Raw genomic sequence first — 21,252 nt, forward strand, 5'->3', positions numbered from 1 at the left:
TACCGCTTACAAGCAACCAGATTACTTAAATGACCTTTACAGCTCGCTTGGTTATAATGTAATTCCACTTCACATTGCATTTCTTTGACCGTGATCGTGTCACGCATGTTTAATTTATATCAACCTTTCATTTTCAAAAAGATCACTTTTCGAATATATCGTCTTGCGCCTATCAGCGTCAAGACTTGAACCCTTTTATGATTACTATTCAAATTCCTGTCAGAATTTATATTTATAAAAATATTATTTCTTACTAAATCTGAATTTTAGTCTAACGTTTTTCTCTTAACTATGTCAATTACTCATGTCAAGGGAATTGACAACCCCTAATTTATTGTTTTTCGTTCTCGTTTTACGCGAGGGATCGTAACAAGTTCCCTCACCTTACGCTATTGACCCGTAGGTTCTTTCACCTAACCTCGTAGGCTATTTTCTTAAGCTTTCGTCTCTTTAAGACGAGGCCCTTATGATTCCTTTGCTTTAGTTCATGACCCGTCGGTCATTTTGGCCCCTCCATTTTTTTTTTCCTTAATTGACTCGTTTGACTCATTTTAGGTGAATTTTCATCACCTATGAATGTCAGACTTCGTTCTTTATTTGACCCGTCCAACTTTGAAATGGTTGAACGCAATTACCAAAATTTATATTTGCGAAGATTCTTATCATCTTTTAGTCATGACTCATATTCCGAGTCTTTTGACTTTCTATTTCGCGTTCCTGTTTCTCAGTCTACGCATGTGTTTAAATCCTTACCCACCAACTGGGTGTTTTACCGAAGTCGTTATTATTGCAACCCTTACGGTATGTATTATGACTTCGTTTTACTTTTATATTCCTACTTCGTTCTCAAATTTGGTGTTTTACAAAATCGGCCTGTTAAGAGTCTTATTTGTATTCTTCGGGTTCGAGTGTAAGTACACTACCTCCTAATGCATATCTTGATCATTTTACATGTTTATATTCTTCGGGTTCGAGTGTAAGTATCACTCCCTCCCAGTATTTGTCTAAATCGTTTTACATGCTTGATGTTTTCTGGGTTCGAGTGTAAGTACACTCCCTCCCAATAGCTTGATGTTTTCTGGGTTCGAGTGTAAGTACACTCCCTCCCAATAGCTTGATGTTTTCTGGGTTCGAGTGTAAGTACACTCCCTCCCAATAGCTTGATGTTTTCTGGGTTCGAGTGTAAGTACACTCCCTCCCAATAGCTTGATGTTTTCTGGGTTCGAGTGTAAGTACACTCCCTCCCAATAGCTTGATGTTTTCTGGGTTCGAGTGTAAGTACACTCCCTCCCAATAGCTTGATGTTTGTCCCTTCACTCGGGCTCATTATCCTAATGTAATACGCTCCCGTCACTTGGTTGTGCGTTTACATTATTATCAAATATTTTGTTTATCTGATTCATTTGGGCACTTTTTAATTAGTCCCATTCACCCTGCCCTTACTACATCGGATGTAAACGTGTCCGCCATAAGAAGTTCATGGTGACATATGCCGCTACTTACTTGGCCAGAGTAAGCGTTTAACACATGACACGCATGACCTTTTTACAGTTTTCACATCACGCCCTATGTAAGTAATACCTCTATCTGTTTTTCTTGGAAACAATATCCCGGATAGGTTTTCTATTCAGGTCTTTCCAAGTTTTTAATTTTACATATGCAACTTTTAAGTTCCTACTTATTGTTGCATATTACTATTTATGCTATTATTTAAAATGTGCACCTGGTACTGTTTTCCCCGACGCGCGTTCTTTGCCATTAACTTTGTTCGCGGTCATTACGCGATTTAGTCCTCGGTGAGTATGCTCCTCTTGTCATACTTCGGACCGTTCCATCATCATATCCACAATTCGTTTGACTCTCGTCGTCTTCAAACGCGAGTGTCCTTCAATTAAAACATTCACAAAAGTTAGTAACGTCAACCTCAATAATCGCCCGTATTATGATACAAGGCTTTTTCTACTATACGCGTCAACGCGCGTATTTTCGTCAACTATTTCATTCATTTTAATTGGGGTAACGCGTATCACACGATAGCCCTATGTGTTGTTTACAACACTTTAGCATACTAACTATTCACGTACTTGTACTTACCGGATTTGCGATCAAGCCTCGAACCGAACACTATTCTTTGTCAAGAGCATAAGGTTTAAGTCCAAGCATGGTTCCTCCCCACCATACTCGAATCTCTTAAACCAAGGCTCTGATACCAACTTGTAACACTCGAGTTAATTTTATATGTAAATACCACAATTAGATGTGTAGTTAAGACCACACATATTATATGAATGCGGGTTTATTTAAAACTTTTACAAATTATAAATTATTCTACATAACGTGATCGAAGTTCGTTGTTTAAAATTTACAACGTGGCGAAGTGCGGAAGCATGTAACTGTATCGTGTTCGGTTCTTCGTTGAGCTTGATCGTCTTCCGGCTTCCACAAAGTACCTACATTTCATAAAAACATGAAATGCTTTAGTCATACGGGAATTAAAACGTATCTAAACAAGTCCGGGAAACAAAACTGATCAAAAATACATTTTTGTACAGGGCCCACCGTAAATTACGGTGGACACCGTAATTTACGGTAGTCCTTGTTTTGACTTGTTTCCATCGTAAATCAGGAGTGTTTCACCGTAAACCATTTCAGGTCCACCGTAAATTACGGTGGCACCGTAATTTACGGTGGCACCTGCATCCACCTTTCCATTTTGCCGTAATTTGACACGAAATCTTTCGTATCTTTCAAACCGATTATCCGTTTGACCTACCGTTTCTTCCCACATGTTTATAATTTAATTCTCCATTATATGGAGTTAAGATCTAACATCCGGATTAAATAAAATTAAGACTTTTAAGCCTTCGGCTTATTATCTTTTCAACAATTTTCGACCCGACTATGTGATTATCAAACAAACATGTTTGTTTGACCACCATTCATCATAAACCCTTAAATCCTAATATTGTCAATCATATTAAGTACTGAGCACGGGTTTCTACACAATTATTTACCCGTTTTCGTTTAAAATCTTATTTTGACCCGTTAAGGGTATTTACGACCATTTTAGCACGGACGGTGCTCATTTCTCATGTACCTCATAGTTCCACCAATTTGTTATTAGCTAGACTTCCACCACAACTGTGAATGTGGTGGATTTAACGAAATGGACTATTTATTCCGAGTTTAATCCTACGGATGTGTTGTTTTTGCGGCAACACACAATTTAAGCATTTAACTCTTGAAAGTTTATGTCTACAACTTACATGCGCGTCTAAAGGTTACAAGATCGTAAGATAAGTTCCTAAACAACCTTTATAAGTTGTTCGCTCAATTTACCCTTCAAGGGCATTTTAGTCGACATTAGCCCCTCATTTACTATGAGGGGCTTTCACTACCTATTTGACCAAGTTTGTATGTTAACTATAATCGTATGCATACGTACCTGGCTAGGGTCAACATATAGACCCAATTTATACCTTGCTTTTATCATCACACTTAGTGTGGGCGAAATTAACTGAATCGCTAATCGCTCCTGTTAACACAAGACTTGACAATCGCATTAGTCGATATTGTCAAATAGTGTTATCACCACCATTTGACCCGTTCGGCCTATATGCCCAACGTTGCCTATTAAATCAAAAACATGGTTTTTGACTTCTAATTCATACATCCATCCCGTCCCGGATTTCATTACCGAATCCCCTTTTTGCCATAAACATGGTTTTTATCATCTTTATATGTTCCGACTCGTATCAATCACGTCGGAAATCCATATTTTCAATATTAGCATTATTGTATCTATAACGTATAGAATGAACAAGTAATCTACACAATTATGTAAGTTTCACTTACCTTGCATCCGAGCTACGCTTTTCTTCCATGCTTGACTTGTTTGACCCGCTTTCACTCCAAGCTTCCACCTAGCTTGTTACGCGTCAAACTATCATCATCGTTTTCAAGGTGGTTAGTTTAATCATATTCTAATACGATTATTCCACCTTATGTATTTCATATCAAAATCGCTATTTATCGTATTATAGGTCAGTTTGACCTTTTTAATAGTCAAATGCCCATTAGTATACTAATTTGCATTTTCGAGTTATCAACTAGTTTTAGCACTCTTTAACTACTCGGTAGGCGTTATCTTTAGGCCTCCGTTTTAACCAAAGTTCTAATCGCGTTTAACACATTTAGAACTCTCTCTTTAATCACTTTTTGCATAATAGTCGAAACATCACAACTAGGTGTTTTAACTACAAAATTCTAGTTTCGAGCCTTCTTTGAGGCATTTCAACGAACACCTTAAGGGCAGAATTTTACATGTTTATTTATCATGTCTCTAGCTTATCTCTTACCCCAAATTTCACATAAATTAACCATCTTACAAAGTGGTTAACTTCTATAATTTCTGAATTCACTTCAAAATCGTCAATTTACACTAGATCAACAATCTATTTCCTAGTGTTCATCATATTAACATAAAACCCACTTAGCTTATCAATGGATCATCATGAATCTCATAGTTTTTCCAACAATCTAACATGTTATTGACTAGGGTTTACTCCTAGACATCATATTACTTCAAGATTCACTCATGCATGACATAATCAAGCTCAATTTCAGTTTCTTACAAATAACCTAGAATTTTGAGATGGATCAAAACGTCACAATTTTACATACCTTGTGATCCTTTCAACTTGGTGTTCATGAATACGAGCTTGGATTTCGATTTGGGACTGATTTGGCCTCTCAATTTCTTGGATTTAAGCAAGTTAGGGTTTGAGTAAGGAACCCTCCCTTGGCTCCTGTGATTGTCACGACCAGAACACACACTTTAAGTGTGTGTTTTGGTGTTTTAACTCTTGTTTTAATAAAATAACTTTCCCACTTGGCAACATTGGTCCCTCATGTTTCCTTTTGATCAAATGGAACTATAACTCACCATTAGTCACTTAATCACATGCTACTAACTAGGTTAATTATTCATTGTTACTTTAGCGGGTTCGGGAAGTCATAACTCGTTATGTATTTAAGTCACGTTAATTCGGACTTCTTATAAACCTTATTTACTTGAAAACATTTATTAACGTTTTATTAAATATTAGGTTTATTTACTTAAATCCTAATATTTACCGGGTTACTTTCACCACTAACGGTATTTTACCCACTCTTTTGTATTAACGAGGTTTAATTACTAAACCCGTTTTCGGGGTGTTACATCAAACTGACTTCAAATTTTGGGTGCAAGTTTATAAATCAGCAACTAAGGTGCCTACCCTTTTACATTTTCAAAAATCACGTTTTAAGGTCAAATGGGCATAATGGTCAACATATAAGCGATTAACGGAAACATGCACGTGAATAGGATATCCAATGAACCAAGTTGTATAATCTCAGAGAGTTATACTAACATGTAAATAGGTTCAAAAGAAGCTCTAAGACAATCCTAATCTTGGCTTAAACGGGTCAGAACTGAAAGTCAAAGCAAAAGTCAAACTTTGCGACATTCGGTTCCAAACCGAGCCTAAACTGAAAATTGTCGAGTTGAACATGTTGGAACATGTTCTTACATTAATTCCCAAGTTATTTTAATGATCAAGCAGATTGCATGTAACCTACATTGCTAATTATGCATTAATTTGCAAATAGTCATTTATGTTGACTTTTTATAATGTACTTTGACTCGACAATTAGTATAGTTAGAGTGGGATTCTGAAATTACCCTTTTAAGGGTTTGTTACCCACATAATTACCTACTTAAAGGTATTTTTAATTCGGGATATTAGTGAGTAATTATGGACTAATCCCGAAGTCAAACCTTAATTACGATGGTTTGACTTTTAGCTAATTAACTAAGCTAAAATGGATTAAGGGAGGTTAAGGACACTTACAAGAGTCCTAAGAAGGATTATGGAGCCTAAGAAAACTTGATAGCTGTCCAGGAGCTCCAGAAGTGAAGATGCAAATGAATGATCAAATGGTCACAACTCTTGACCCTTATATAGTGCACCCATGAGCTCAAGATCAAGACATGCAAGTCTACAATTGATGTGTGATCACCCCAGGTGTCCCTATGTGGCTAAAAACTGCCTAGCAAGTCCCATGTTTCGAAAAACCACTATTTAAGTCGGTGCAACAGGCTGAACAGGCAGCTGTCCAAATCCTGCTGCCAGCGACAGCCTTACGGACCGTAAGCTTAAGGCCTTGCGGTCCGTAAGCATCTCTTGCGGACCGTATGCTGAAATGGTTACGGTCCGTAACCGACCTTTGCTGAAATCGCCCAGGTATCCTTCTTACGGACCGTAAGCCTTGAGCCTTGCGGTCCGTAACCGTTGGTTAGAGGACAAAAATTTGTAAACTTTTAAGTCTTGACCATGCAACCAAGCCATTTCCGAATTCAGTCCATCTTTTTCGGTAGTGGGGCCATTGGCTCAGCTATTGCATGCTTGGATAGGTCTTACATGTTTCCCCCTTCATGTGACCTTTTATGGGACTTGTAAAGTGACGGAAACACCAAGAACAAGTCTTGGATTCCCATTATAGTTAACAAGCTTCATAATTATTCTTGATTCCATTTACAAGGATTTTATTTAGTATCTTCAGTAGTAACAAACCTTATTAATCCAAAGTCCATAATAATAAAGATGGAACTTTATTTATTTGGAACCAACCGGTTATCATGTAGGATGTGTATCAAATGATTTAAGGATCTTGGGATTTATAAAATTCGGGTCGCTCAGAGGTGATTTAATAACATGTCGCCCTTGGGTCGTTCAGAGGTATTTTAAATAACATGACGCCCTTTTAAAAAAATCCTACCATACATCTTTTTATTTGATCCGGTTTTCTTGACACGTCTGTTTCTCATGACACGTGTCTTTATTTCAATGGACAGGAATTTCCGAGGTGTTACAAGTTGTTTGTTCTGACAAGTTCATTCGTCTTCCTCTTCCCAATGGTGAATCTCTACACGTCTATGGCGAGAAACCTTCTCAAGGTATCAAGCTTATGTCGTGTACTCAAGCGAACAAGTACTTGCGCAAGGGTACCTACGCCTTTCTTGCCCACACTATGGAAAAGAAGGATAAAGGCCCAAGCATAAGTGACGTTCCTGTTGTACGTGATTTTCCTGATGTTTTTCCCAATGATCTTCCTGGTCCGCCTCCTGCTCATTCTGTCGACTTTTGAATCGATTTAATGCATGGCGCTACGCCTGGCGCTAAGTCTCCTAATCGTCTAGCACACTCTGAGATGCAAGAGCTTTCGAGCCAACTTCAAGAGCTTCTTGATAAAGACTTTATACGCCCTAGCACTTCTCCTTGGAACGCTCCCATTCTATTCGTCAAGAAGAAGGATGAATCATTTCGGATGTGCATTGATTATCGTGAGCTCAACAAGCTTACTGCCAAAAACCGATATCCTCTTCCTCGTATTGACAATCTCTTCGATCAGCTACAAGGTGCAACTTGCTTTTCCAAGATTGATCTATGTTCTAGTTATCATCAACTTCGAGTCCTCGATGAAGATATACCCAAAACCGCCTTTCGTACGCGTTATGGTCATTATGAGTTCGTGGCCATGCCCTTTGGTTTGACCAACACACCTACAGTTTTCATGGATTTGATGAACCGCATGTGTAAAGCGTACTTGGAACGTTTTGTGATCGTCTTCATCGATGATATTCTCATCTACTTCAAGACTCAAGAAGAGCACGTCTTATCCTTCAACTTTTACGCACTGAACGTCTTTACGCCAAGTTCTTTAAATGTGAATTTTGGTTGAAAGAAGTTCAATTCCTTGGTAATACTGTCAACGAACTTGGTATTCACGTTGACCCTGCAAAAATCGAAGTTGTGAAGAATTGGATTGCTCCTAAGTCTTCGTCTGAAATTCGTTCGTTTCTTAGTCTAGCTGGTTATTATCGTCATTTCAGTTCTTATTTCTCGAAAATCGTCGTTCCTCTTACCTCCTTGACTCAAAAAGAGAAACATTTTGTTTGGGGTCCTGAACAAGAGGAGTCTTTCCAAACGCTCAAGGACATGCTTTGTAATGCTCATATGCTTGCTCTTCCCGATGGTAACGATGACTTCGTCGTGTAATGTGATGCTTCGAACCTTGGCCTTGGTTGTGTCCTTATGCAACGAGACAAGGTCATCGCTTACGCGTCGAGGCAACTCAAAATACATGAGAAAAACTACACTGCACACGACCTTGAATTTGGCGTAGTTGTTTTTGCCTTAAAGATATGGCGACACTACCTTTATGGTACCAAGTGTGTGGTCTTCATCGACCATAAGAGCCTTCAACACATCTTCAACCAAAATGAACTGGACATGCGTCAACGTCGTTGGGTAGAGTTGTTGAACGACTACGACTGCGAAATTCGATACCATCCAGGTAAAGCGAATGTAGTGGCTGACGCACTTAGTCGTAAGACTCATGTTAAGGGTATTCGTTGTCTCCAACTCGTCAACGATTTTCAAAACCGCATTCGTGAAGCTCAATACGCATCTGTTGACGAGGGTAACCTCTACAACGAGATGCAATGTGGTGCTGAAGAGAGTCTCATGACTAAATACGATGGTATTCTATATCATCTCAATCGCATATGGATTCCTAATCGTGATAACCTTCGAGACTTTCTGATGAAAGAGGCACACAAATCGAGATATTCTATTCACCCTAGTGCTGAAAAGATGTACCACGACATGCGTACATCCTATTGGTGGACTGGGATGAAGAAAGATATCGCCACCTTTGTTTCGTAATGTCTCACTTGTTCCAAGGTTAAAGCTGAACACCAACGTCCCTTTGGCTTGCTCGAACAACCAGAAATTCCTGTCTGGAAATGGGAGAGCATTGCGATGGACTTTATCACCAAACTTACTCGTACTTCGTCTGGTCATGACAGTATTTGGGTGATCGTTGACCGATTGACCGAATCCGCTCACATTCTCCCCATTCGTGAAGATTACAAAACTCATAATGACCATTTTGCCACTGAGGAAAAGGACAAAAAACCAGAATTTAATTTGAGAAATATGAACTTATTTCATTTTTGGACTAAAATGACAAAAAAATGAAACCACAAAAATCCAGATACAAAAAATTTCAAATTTAAACTAAAGTAATAAAAATGATCAAAACTCAGCGACCAAAATGATAGTTTACTCTCAGTAAAATTTAATAAATCGAAAATTTTTTGATCTTTGATGACTTCTTTAGTGATGTAAGAGGAGATTATTACTAGGAAACCATGTTCGGACAAAATCTTAATAAAATAATTAAAATTGTTGGTGAAAATTCGTTAACTATTATAAAATTAATCCACTAAACTATACTTCAATAAAATAACCAAATAAACAATTAAAAAAAATCAACTAAACGATTCTTTGTTCTCTCTCTAGGTTTCAAAATAAGGAGAGAAAAAACAAACAAAAAAAAAGCGTCAAAACTCACTCCTACAACAAAAACACTTCACACAAAAGCCACTAGCCACGTCACCGATCCGCATGACCCTTTACACAAACAACCACACACCGTTGATCTAATCACCACACAAACCTCAACCGTCGATTGTTTTTCATGAAACCCTGAAATTCTTCACATAAATCATCCCCAAAAGGTCTCACCCATGCACACACTTTTTCACCGTGCTTCTTCGTAGCTGACATCCTCTCTGCACTCACTCCATTACCTCCTTCAATGGCCGGCGAAGAACTCAACCGTCCTCCATCACTTCCTCCATACGCAGAGGTAATTTTGTTCATATTTTGAGGTGTTTTGTTCGATTTTGTGTAGATTTGTTTTGTAAATTAGATTTATAAATTTGAAATCTGTTCGATGTGTGTGTGCTTGAAGTGTTTTTGTATAGATTTTGTTCTATGTTTGTTTATTAGGTTTAGAAAGTTGAAATCAGATATGCAGAGGTGATTTTGAAACAGTAAAGGCACTAATTTGTAACTTTGAGGTGATCTAGTTCGATTTTTTGCTTCGTGTTTGTAAATTAGGTTTAGAAATTCGGAATTTGAAGTGTTTTTGTTCGATTTTGTGAAGTTTTGCTTCGTGTTTGTAAATTAGGTTCAGAATTTTGAAATTTGAGGTGATTTTGTGTAAATTTTGTTTCGTGTGCGTAACTTAGGTTTAAAAATCTGAAATCCGATCGATCGATGTGTTTTTGCAGATGATTTTCTCAGCGATTGATGCTCTGAAAGAGAAGGACGGTTCAAGCACATCGTCGATCTCAAACTACATCGAATCAACTTGCGGAAGCTTACCGGAAGAACACACAAATATCCTGGCGGATCAGTTGAACAAACTCGTTGAAAACGGTGAGCTAGTGGTTTCAAATAACAACTACATGCGTCCGGACTCCGCCACACCAGCGAAACGCGGTCGCGGCCGTCCTCCGAAGGCTAAGGATCCATCCGCGGCGGAGACCGAGACTCCGGCTGCGGTGACGTCACCGGCAACAGCAGGTTCTGAAGTTAAGAGAGGCAGAGGACGCCCGAAGAAGGATCCGAATGCTCCACCGTCAGCAAAGAAAGTTAAGGCTGCGACGGTGCCAACGCCGCCGTCGAAAACCGGCCGGCCGAGGGGACGGCCGCGTAAGGTGCAGCCGGAGCCTGCCGGTGTTGAAGCTAATTGAGTTTTGTGAGTTTATGAGATAACTGAGAAGATGGAAAAAAGAAACGGTGTTAGATGTGTTACTGGATGTGGGATTCTTAAGTTTAGAGTTGAGTACAAGTGTTGATGTGTGATGTACAAGTGGGTAGAGTGTTGTTGCTCTGGATTTGGGAATTTCGTATCTGGAAATAGAGTTACTTTTAACAAAAAAAAAGGCTCCGTGAGGGTGTCTTGTTAGTTTTATTATGTTAGTAGGTGGTTATTGTAATTTTTAGGTTCTAATGAAGTATGCAAGTGTGTGTTGTGTTGTATCTACTTTTCATGCTAATTGTGAAGAATGGAGATCCGCATTTCATTTGTTGAGGTGTGTTTTCATGATTTTAAAATGCTAATATTCATATAGTGATTGATATCTGTCATGAAGATAAAAAAATTCTGGTATGGACATTTCTTTTAAAGATCTTGACTGTTGATCTAAATAGATCTCGACCTTTGATTTTGAGATCCAAACCTCTATATATATATGCGACACCTTTATCAGAAAATGAGTTTGAAAGCTATCATCTCAAATTGTTAGTGTAGAATCTTATGTTGCCGTTTGGTTTATTTACTACTGATTTTTACAAGTGTAGAGCATTCAAAGCATTCACATTCCTTCACTTCCCCAAAAAATGGGAATCCCTTCCAAAAAAATGTGAATGAGGTTGGAAGGAGAGGGAAAATGTATTGTGAATGAGGTTGGAAGGAGAGGGAAAATGTATTATTAATCTATAAATTTGAGGGGACGCTCGTATATTATAATTTTTTTTGATATATTTTGTAAGTGATTGTGAGTGAAAGAGAGAGAAAATTTAATGATAAATGTATTAAAAGGTATTGAGAGAGAATATAGTGCTTTTTAAACCACACGGTGTGGAGGGGTTTGAGATAATAATGGATGATTGTGGGTTGTTTTTATAGTATGTATAGGTTTATTTAAAGGTCAAACTGAAGCAACTAATAACCAAGTTTCACGTCGACTTGTATTAGCCCTCCACGCAGGTGGAATACCTCTGGCCCAAACAACACGAAGGATAGTGTGGGAAGGTGGGCGTTGGCTGGCAACAACGCGAAGGAACGACACCCACACCATGTGGTCTTATTGTAACATAGGGTAAAAAATCACTATATTTTCTCTTTTGATCAATTATATAATATTTTTATGTATTTATTATTACTTTTTCATTCTTCTCCGCTCACAACCACTTTAAAAAAAATTAATAGGGATGAACAGTGTCCTCCAAATATACAGATAGATGAACAGTAATATTTTATTTTTCTTTCACTCACAACCATTCAAAACCACTTTTTACAATATGCAAAACTCACTCACTTAAAATTGCATAATAGAATGTGAATGATCTTACTCCTAGAATAAATTATAGAGAACTCACCTTTAAAAGAAAGTATACTAATCAAACATTTTTATGCTTGCATTTTTTTATTGGCTAGTACCTCTCCTAAAGTTGGAAGATTTCTAAAGCAGTACATTTGGAGCATCACAAAAGAACTGGTAAAATACTTAATATATAACCTCTATAGCATAATGTACAAGTGTAACACAGGCGTTCCAAAAGTTAAAAAGCAATTATGTCTATGGGAAAAAAAGAAAAAGAAAAGAAAAAGCAATTATGGACATGTTATCAAGGACATGAGCAAAAGAGATGCTTTTCTAGTCTTTATATAAAGAAGATGGAATATTGTTTTTTATATAACCAAAAAGCATAACTTGATTGAGAAATTAAGTAAATTAAAATTTTAAGCAGAGGCAAATAGAAAGGTAGTGTTGGTTTTCCTGTATGAAGAAAGAGAAGAGATCATAACAAAACCTAAAAAAATATTTGAAAGTTGTAAGGAAATCACTTTGAACAAGATTTTCTTACTCTTTGTATATGTTATTAATATTAATCTTTAATTAAAGATAAAAATATGTAGTTTACAAGATACATACATGTATATTCGCAAACTACATACATGCAAGTGTCATATTTGATACAATGTCAAAGGGGATCTTCGAGGTCAAAGTTCAAGTCTTTTTCTTGAATTAGTAGTTGTGCTACATTCCTTCCCTTAGAAGATTAGCCACCTTGACAACGATGAACCGATAAGACTCCAACGACGATGAATCCTCCATTTCTAAAATTACATGTGTTATTAGGATTCAAGTTTCATTGTCACAAATTAATATAAAGACATGACTTGGGTGGGGGTGGTTGTTTCTTGTGTTTTGTTAAATATCTTGGGTTATGGTCGTCGTATCTTAACATTCGGATTTCGGCATACAAACTTTTCACCAAAAGAACAAGAACGATTTTAGAAACATGGATAACCGTCACTACAACTCTTCAACTTCAATTGAAAACCCACACTGACACCGTTTTATCCTAACGGAACTCTCTACATCCGAACCAGGATCATTCGTCAAAAACACATGCTCATGGTCTTCTTCAAACAATGGTTGCGGCCCAACATCAGGTTGACCAACATCTTCATTTGCTTCGTCAGACATCGGTTTCTGTACATCCTCACTTGTTTGATGAAACGCATCATTCGTTTTTTGAATATCATTTGACGGTTGTGAAGAAACTCCCTCTGCGTATCGATTATTTAATCTTTGTCGAGTAATTATAGATGAAAGAAGCTGATACCACCGCGATATGGCTTGAGCTTCGTTCTTCCTTCTCTCTTCTTCTCCCCTTCTCACTTCTTCTTCCGCATATGCCTGCAAAACCAAAATCATCACCATCAACAGTATGTAAAATGCCATTTTCATCCCTGAGGTTTGGCCACTTTTGCGACTTTCGTCCAAAGGTTTGTTTTTCCGCATTTGGATCTAAAAGGTTTGAAATCTTGCCATTTTCATCCGACTCGTTAACTCCATCCATTTTCTCCGTTAAATGAGGGGCATTTCTGTCTTTTTAGACATTTTTATTAAAATAAAAACCATTATAAGAAATAAAGATCCACCTCTGTTGACTTTCTCCCCACCCAAACCCTTTAATCATCACCAAAAATGTCTAAAAAGACAGAAAATACCCATGACATAACGTTAAAAAATGGATGGAGTTAACGAGTCGGATGAAAAAGACAAGATTTCAAACCTTTTGGATCCAGAAGCGGAAAACCAAACCTTTGGACGAAAGTCGCAAAAGTAGCCAAACCTCAGGGACGAAAAATGGCATTTTACTCTATAAAATATTATGAAATAACAAACTTGACATCAAAAGTTAATTACTTTACCTCTAGAATTATATTCTTGAATTCACTACACACCACAATGCCATTATATACAGGAAAGGAACGGCCATTTCGGAATTCAAACCCGACCATTGCAGGTGCGTAATCGATCTCCAGCTTCTTTGCGATAGCAAAGATTCTCGGAAACCCTAAGTGCACGGTTCCCGGAGGCAAACACTTCTCGGACCACACATCTACTTGCCCGCGATCATTCTGTACACCAATGTAATTAACAAAATGTTATAAACTTATAATCATCAACCAAATACATTATAAATTTACAATCTATACAAATTGATTATGACCTTTGGCACGATCCCGTTTTCCGCAGAAGGCAAGCACAAGGGTTCTGTTTGCCATTTTCCATAAAGATCGATAGTCCCTCCGGGCCCTGCACAATCATTTTCGTCATCTTCATCGGCTTCGGGAACTTTCCCTTTGTTGACTTTTGTTGACCGCTTCAACACCTTCGCTGGGAGTTCATTGACTTTTAATTGTAGCCCTTCCCTCATCCATCTCTCTTTAGTGTGCAGTGTTTGTACACAAGCCCTCGGGTAAACAGAATGACCGGAACAAAATCCCAAAACGGGGCCCTTTGGGTGAAGAATTTGGTACTTTGTAAGCCATCTTTCGAGAGCGTATAAATGATGGTTTTTATATGCCTGTATATATCAATGAATCGAGAAAAAGATTAACGACAACATAATAAAATAAAGAGTAAAGTACACGGGTGGTCCTTGTGGTTTACCAAAGTTTTGGATTTAGTCCCAAGCTTTCCAAAAGCACACGGATGGTCCCTCTGGTTTGCACTTTGTAACGCATTTAATCCGCAGCTAACAAATTTAAAAGTTTTAGCATGTCCAAGTTAGGGACTAAATGTGTTACAAAGTGCAAACCACAGGGACCATCCATGTACTTTTGGAAAAAGTTAATGACTAATGCATTACAAAGTGCAAACCACAAGTGTGTATTTTCAGGCAAATCCAAAATTTTGGTAAACCACGATGACCATCCATGTACTTCACTCTAAAATAAAAATTAAAAAAACCCTATCAACACATAAACTTAAAAATCATAAATTTATGCACCTAACCTGTTGATTAGTTGGAAGTGGCTCGGTTAATGCTTTGGTCTCGAGCTCCATATCCTCAAGATATGTCCTTTCTTCTCTTTTCACATTATTAGGCGTTCCGCTAGTGCCTGATCAAGAACCAAAAGTATACAGTTTGGTTTAATATAATAACTATTCATTATTTCTTGTTATCAATCTTATATGTTAAAAAAAGAGTAAAATGCCATTTTCGTCCCTGAAGTTTGGCTAGTTTTGCGACTTTCGTCCAAAGGTTTGTTGTTCCGCATCTGGATCCAAAAGATTTGAAATCTTTGCCATTTTCATCCGGCTTGTTAACTCCATCCATTTTTCTCCATTAAGTTAGAGGTATTTCCGTATTTTTTGTTAACTTAAAGGGCAATTCAGTCCTTTTCAGGGGTATTCGGTCTTTTTACATAAAGTGGAAAAGACCGAATCGCCCTTAATTTTAACAAAAAGGACGGAAATACCCTTGACTTAACGGAGAAAACGGATGCCGGATGGAGTTAACGAGCCAGATGAAAATGGCAAGATTTCAAACCTTTTGGATCCAGATGCGGAAAAACAAACCTTTGGATGAAAGTCGCAAAACTAGCCAAACCTTAGAAACGAAAATGGGTTTACTCTAAAAAAAACCACACCTTCGGTTGCTCTACACTCCAACTCTTTAAGTGGCCGCAACACAGCGTCCCACCAAGTCGAATTAACTCGATGAGAAGCTATCTTGTACCACTTTGCGCAATACCTAAAAGAACAAGATTTCAGACATTCATTAAAATGTTTTCAAGAGAGAGAGAGAGAGAAAGTGTGTGTGTGTGTGGGGGGGGGGGTATGTTTCATTACCTGCGAGTCACGTCTTTAGCTCCTTGACCAGCAAAAGCAACGACGTATCTCAAGTTAGTTTTACATGCAGCAGCTGCGGCTTCTACTTTGTGTTCACCATCAACGATAGCATTTACCGCATCAACATGAACCCATTTTCCAGTCGAATTCTCTCCACCACAGTAGACTTCCGCCCAATACAACGGAGCTCCTATTTTTCTCGATCCAACCGCCGTAGAAATATCCTGAGACTCTTCAAATTTAATCTTCTTCAATCTCTTGAACGGAGATAAACTCGAAGAACTAATATTAGAACTTTTAACATCATTGTCGAGATTGCGTTCAAGTGTCTGTGCTGCAGTTGCCGCAAGTGCCATTTCCATCTGCATCTCAAACTCAATATCCCCTTTTCTCTTTACGCCCGTAGAAGAAGGGTCCATCGTTTTCTCATTTGACTGGTCAACTACGGTGGAGTCTGTATCTCGAGAGACAATTTGACTTTGACTTTGACCTGACTTTTTACTTTTCCTTTGGCTTGAAGCTTTTGTAGAAGCTTCAGATGCAATCTTCTGGTCAACACCAACAGGTGCAGTGTGTTTATCGGAAGATGTAGACGCCTCATTTGATTGAGTCACCATGATCGTTGATGAGTCGAATACCCCCTTACCGAGTTTTCTTCCTTGAGACATATCGTCACATCTATCGGCATCTGGCTTCAAGGATGCGGCATCTAAAATGGATACAAACCTGAAACCAGAACAACCAATTTTGTATTATGAAAACCACACATTCTAATAGAATTATATATCGAAAACCGTACCGTGTTGAAAAATTCAATGCTCTAAACAGTGCAACAGATAACGCCGCCACCTGCAACAAAATTGACCAGTGCTGTTTGAGATATAACAAATCATCTCAAACCCGTAACTACTTTGTTTTTGCACAAAAGAGAATCCAATATCGTTAACGAAATACCTCCTCGGGAGTCCCCTCATGGGTTTCGAGAGCTGTGGCTAAAGCTAACGGGAAGGATCTTTCATTGCTTGAAATTCTAACGCGGAAGTTACTATGGAACTACAAGTAATAAATTCCATTGAAACAAAAATTATAACAATTTAAAGATGTTCGAAGAGGTAGAAAACGAGAGAAAAACGCAGTGTACCCAGTTGACTAAAGGAGTCAAAGCATCGACTGTGAGATTTGTGGCTTCCGATAACTTCAGCATGTTTGCCGGCAAAAGTGACAATAAAGATGCCTGTTATGAGAACACATATAGCATAATGAGTACCACAACATAGTGCAAATTAAAGTCAAACTAGTGGAATTTCCCCGCGCTACGCGGCGGGAATTTGGTCGATATCACTTTGGTTCATTACGGTACTGGCACTCGCTATAGCAACCGGAAAAAATCTAAAAAATAAAGTCGTGATATGTTCAAAAAGATATAAAAAAGTGTTTTAAACCTATCAAAAACAATAAAAACGAATACATTAACAGGTTCTTATTATACCAATACCGCTATCAACGTTCAGCCGGAATCTGTTTGGTTCATCAAGGGACCGACACGGTTATGAAACTCGAGTTCAAAATTCATTAGGTGTAGGTCAAGGGACACAAATATCTTCTTTAATCTCTTTGTCGAAAAATGATAAATGTTTTAGTTTAGTTTAACAAATATAGCAATTAACAATTCTAAATACATAACCTACAAAAATATTAGCATATTAAAATAAAAATGTTTATTAGGATTTACGTGTAAAGTAATATTAAAACAAAAAACATGTTTAAGTATGTGAAGTTATGTTTATAATATTTTTAGTATGTTAGGGTGTTAGGAGTGGTTAAACACCTTAGAGTGGCAAACTAAAAAATCAACCAATCAGAGTGCGCCACGTCAATCAGTGAAAAGTGTTTAAACTTTGGTGAAAAGTGTTGGCAATGGTTTAGACATTTGGTGAAGTGGTAAACTTTAAAAAAAAAGGAAAAAGGTGTGATTGGTTGAGATTGGAATGGACCCCACCCCACACTACCCTCTCTCTCTCTTTCCTCTCCTTCACCGCAGCGGCATGCCTTCCCCGCACCACACAATTCACCGCCTCGGCAAAGGGTTGGCGGCGGTGTTTGCCGCGCGGCAAAACCCTTTGCCGATACCACTCCTAACACCCTTATATATAAGGAAAACAATAAAACTTTTTTGAGTGAAAAGGAAGAAAAAAAGCAACTTGTTCTGAAAAGGAGATAAATTGTGATAAGCAGTGTAGCTATAAAATTGTAGCTATCACTTGAAAATTTGCATGTTACATTTTTTTGGACATATATATTATGTAACCTGAAATTTTGTAACATTTTTTTTAAAAAAACTACTTGGTGTTTTTTTGTGTTTCTTTTTTAAAAATGTTCAAATATATGTATATTACATTTCCTAATTTTTTTAGAAATGTTTCTTGAGTTTACATGGTTTTTTTACAAAGGTTTTCTGAGTTTTCTCAACTCAAGTGGGTTTTCGATTTATCCTTCCCCTATATATATGGGGAAAGATAAATCGAAAACCCATGTGAGTTGAGAAAACCCAAATAAACCCTATGTAACATTTTTGTTTTTTTCTAAAAAAAATAGGGAATGTAATATAAATGTACACGGACCTATTTATGAAAAAAAAAAATGTAAAAAACGCTTACTATTTTTTAAAAAAAAAATGTTGAAAATTTGCATGTTACATTTTTTTGGACATATATATTATGTAACCTGAAATTTTGTAACATTTTTTTTTAAAAAAACTACTTGGTGTTTTTTTGTGTTTCTTTTTTAAAAATGTTCAAATATATGTATATTACATTTCCTAATTTTTTTAGAAATGTTTCTTGAGTTTACATGGTTTTTTTACAAAGGTTTTCTGAGTTTTCTCAACTCAAGTGGGTTTTCGATTTATCCTTCCCCTATATATATATATATATATATATATATATATATATATATATATATATATATATTGTTCTTTAATATATATATAATGTAAGTAATGATTAAGAAAATAACCTGAATTAAAGGATCATCACAAGCACTATCAATCAATCGTCCCCGTCCAATTAAACAGAGTAAATGTGTCCTGTGTACAAGCTCAGCCACTTCCTGTAGCAAAAAGGAAACGACTTTTAATTTAAGTATAGCCGGAGGATGAATCTTGACCAAAAGAACTTTTAATGTTAACTATATTCTTGAGTAAAAGAATCTTAACATTAACCTTTTCTTCGGCAGAAGCTCGGCGTATAGGCTTCCGCTTGACTGCACCGGGTGATGAATCGAACTCTATAGTGATATCCTTGTTTATATAACCTGGATGATTATTTTCAGAATTTAAATTGGGATTCGATCCGTCTTCCCAATCTGAATCAGCCATTACGTCTTCCAGTTCAGACTTAGCTTGCTGAGGACTTCCGTCATTTTTGTTCGAAGGTGATGAGTTCTTAGAATCCTTGACCTCCGACATATTTTGTGCATAGCTGTCGTCATTAACTTGTTTTTCCTTCCCCTTTAACTGAAAAATGAACCGATGATTATGATCAACAGTAAGCAGTAACAGATACGAGAACTGAATACTACTAACCTTATCAGCATCATCCCAACTAAGAGGGTGATTATCTTGTTTTTTGGAACCACGAGAACGGCGTGAACCAGCTTGTTTCAGAAACTTGTTGACACCATCCTGTGATGTATTAGCGAGAGTTCCTGATACAGGGTTACTCCAAGCACTAATGAGACTGCTAATGGATCTAGTTCGAGTACAAACAGGTCTACTATCAGAGGCGCAGGATCATAGCCCCCCCCCCCCCCCCCCCGAATTTTTCGCTCAGTAGTGTAATATATGTAGTTTTCGTATAGAATATTTTAGACATTTCACTGGTCAACTAACGGTTGATCAACGAATTCTGTTAACAGGGATGTTATTGATTCAAATCGACAACCACAAGGACGGGAATGGTCAATTTTGGCACTCAGGGACTGAATGTGCGATGGCGAGTAAACCACAGGGACGGAAATTGTACTTTACTCTTCTTTATATCTGTCTCTAAGACCAACAAAATGTATTATATAGATAAATGCACCGTTCATGTCACATTGCGATTGTTCATGAAAAGTTAGTCACAAATCCTTTCAACAGAAAATGACACCATTGAGGGGAATGTAATTATAACCACAGTAACCATCATTTATAACGATTACATTTCTGTTATAAATATTTTCTCGAATTTACATCAGATCCAAATATCTGTGTAGAAGTTGGTTTAAGGGTTATAGGTCAGCGTTTCCAAAATTGTCTAAGTGAACCATGGATACGCCGACCAGTGTAAGACTTAATTTCAAGACTTAGCAGTAATTTAAAGATATGGATTCAATACAAGCATATACTCCACATTTCTTACTTGCATTTTAACTTAACTTGAATTTCTTTTGTCTTAACTTACAAATAAAATATATTGATAACACTAAAATAGCAATTAATAAGAGTAAGTATATAAAGCAATACCATTTGCTTTTGGGTCATGTGCAGGTACTCCCTCTTCACCTGCAAAATGAAAAGAAAACCCCAAAATTCATCCACTGTTTTACCAAAATGATACTGAATAACTAACTATATTCAACTTTTATCACCCAGCATTAGACCCCTTATCAAAAAATTAAGATTCTTTATCTTCTCAGGCATAACAATCCTCGAATCAAGTATGAAATACTTAATCAAATGACAGGGGCCTAGGGCTTGTAATCATTTTCCGAAATTGAACTTGTAAATGTATGTGAAATTACACAAAACAAAGTAAATACTACATATATTCAAATAAACCTCCTATGGGGTAAAGTATATACCAGTTGATTGATTCTTTCGCTTGGCTTGATTTCTGGTTTTCATGTCGTTTCTTTCGACAATCCGGATGTGTTTTTGCGTTGGTGAACACTAACGGCGGTTGAGGTGCGTCACTTCATTCGGGGAAAAAAAAAGACGCATCAATCAATTGCCGCGAGTATACAAGAGAATTGCGAGGGAAGAAGTTCATACGGCGTCGTATACCCAACTACCAAAGATGAAAGACCTATGCAAATCACACATCTCATATGACATGTCTATGTATGTCTCCACTCTACTATAGATTAAAATAATGTGTTCTATAGTTATTACTAAATGACATTTACATAAAACCCTAGCATAATTCGTGTTTCCAAGGTTGTTTAGTTTTTTTTTTTTTTCTTAAGAATCGAGTTCGAATATACAACTTTGTTGTTTTTTTTTATATTAATCTTAAAGTTGTCTAGCATATCTTTCTCAAATTGGGATCCATGAACGCTAATTCATATGTTGACGTTATCTTAAGATCTCTTGTGGTGCTGCATAGAGAAATTACGCCTACCATAGTAAACACGAACAACTATGACTGATCCAC

General features: G+C 37.2%; 2 protein-coding genes across 3 annotated transcripts; one reads left to right on the forward strand and one right to left on the reverse strand.

Annotated features, from left to right (window-relative positions):
- The first annotated feature begins 9,608 nt into the window (after nt 1-9,608).
- LOC110909270 (HMG-Y-related protein A) lies at nt 9,609-11,004 on the forward strand. The gene is made up of 2 exons (XM_022154303.2): nt 9,609-9,759; nt 10,187-11,004. Exons 1-2 carry the CDS (start codon nt 9,709-9,711, stop codon nt 10,649-10,651), a joined length of 516 nt encoding a protein of 171 aa, XP_022009995.1. The 5' UTR covers nt 9,609-9,708; the 3' UTR covers nt 10,652-11,004.
- Nucleotides 11,005-12,872: 1,868 nt separating this feature from the next.
- Nucleotides 12,873-20,949, reverse strand: LOC110909269 (DNA repair protein RAD4). Of its 2 annotated transcripts, none has more exons than XM_022154302.2 (14): nt 20,681-20,949; nt 20,343-20,381; nt 19,422-19,543; nt 19,059-19,352; nt 18,854-18,946; nt 16,980-17,072; nt 16,793-16,891; nt 16,638-16,687; nt 15,839-16,564; nt 15,637-15,740; nt 14,999-15,105; nt 14,211-14,567; nt 13,909-14,118; nt 12,873-13,390 (listed from the first exon to the last, which is right to left on the reverse strand). In XM_022154302.2, the coding sequence occupies exons 1-14, from the start codon at nt 20,721-20,723 to the stop codon at nt 13,004-13,006; spliced, it is 2,724 nt and encodes a 907-aa protein (XP_022009994.1). In that variant the 5' UTR covers nt 20,724-20,949; the 3' UTR covers nt 12,873-13,003. The 2 variants fall into 2 exon arrangements, with proteins under 2 accessions (XP_022009994.1, XP_035839121.1); XM_035983228.1 differs by having other exon boundaries at nt 19,422-19,520; nt 20,681-20,942.
- Nucleotides 20,950-21,252: the final 303 nt, after the last annotated feature.

This window comes from Helianthus annuus, chromosome 14 (assembly GCF_002127325.2).
Source record: "Helianthus annuus cultivar XRQ/B chromosome 14, HanXRQr2.0-SUNRISE, whole genome shotgun sequence".
NCBI classification, from domain to species: domain Eukaryota; kingdom Viridiplantae; phylum Streptophyta; class Magnoliopsida; order Asterales; family Asteraceae; genus Helianthus; species Helianthus annuus.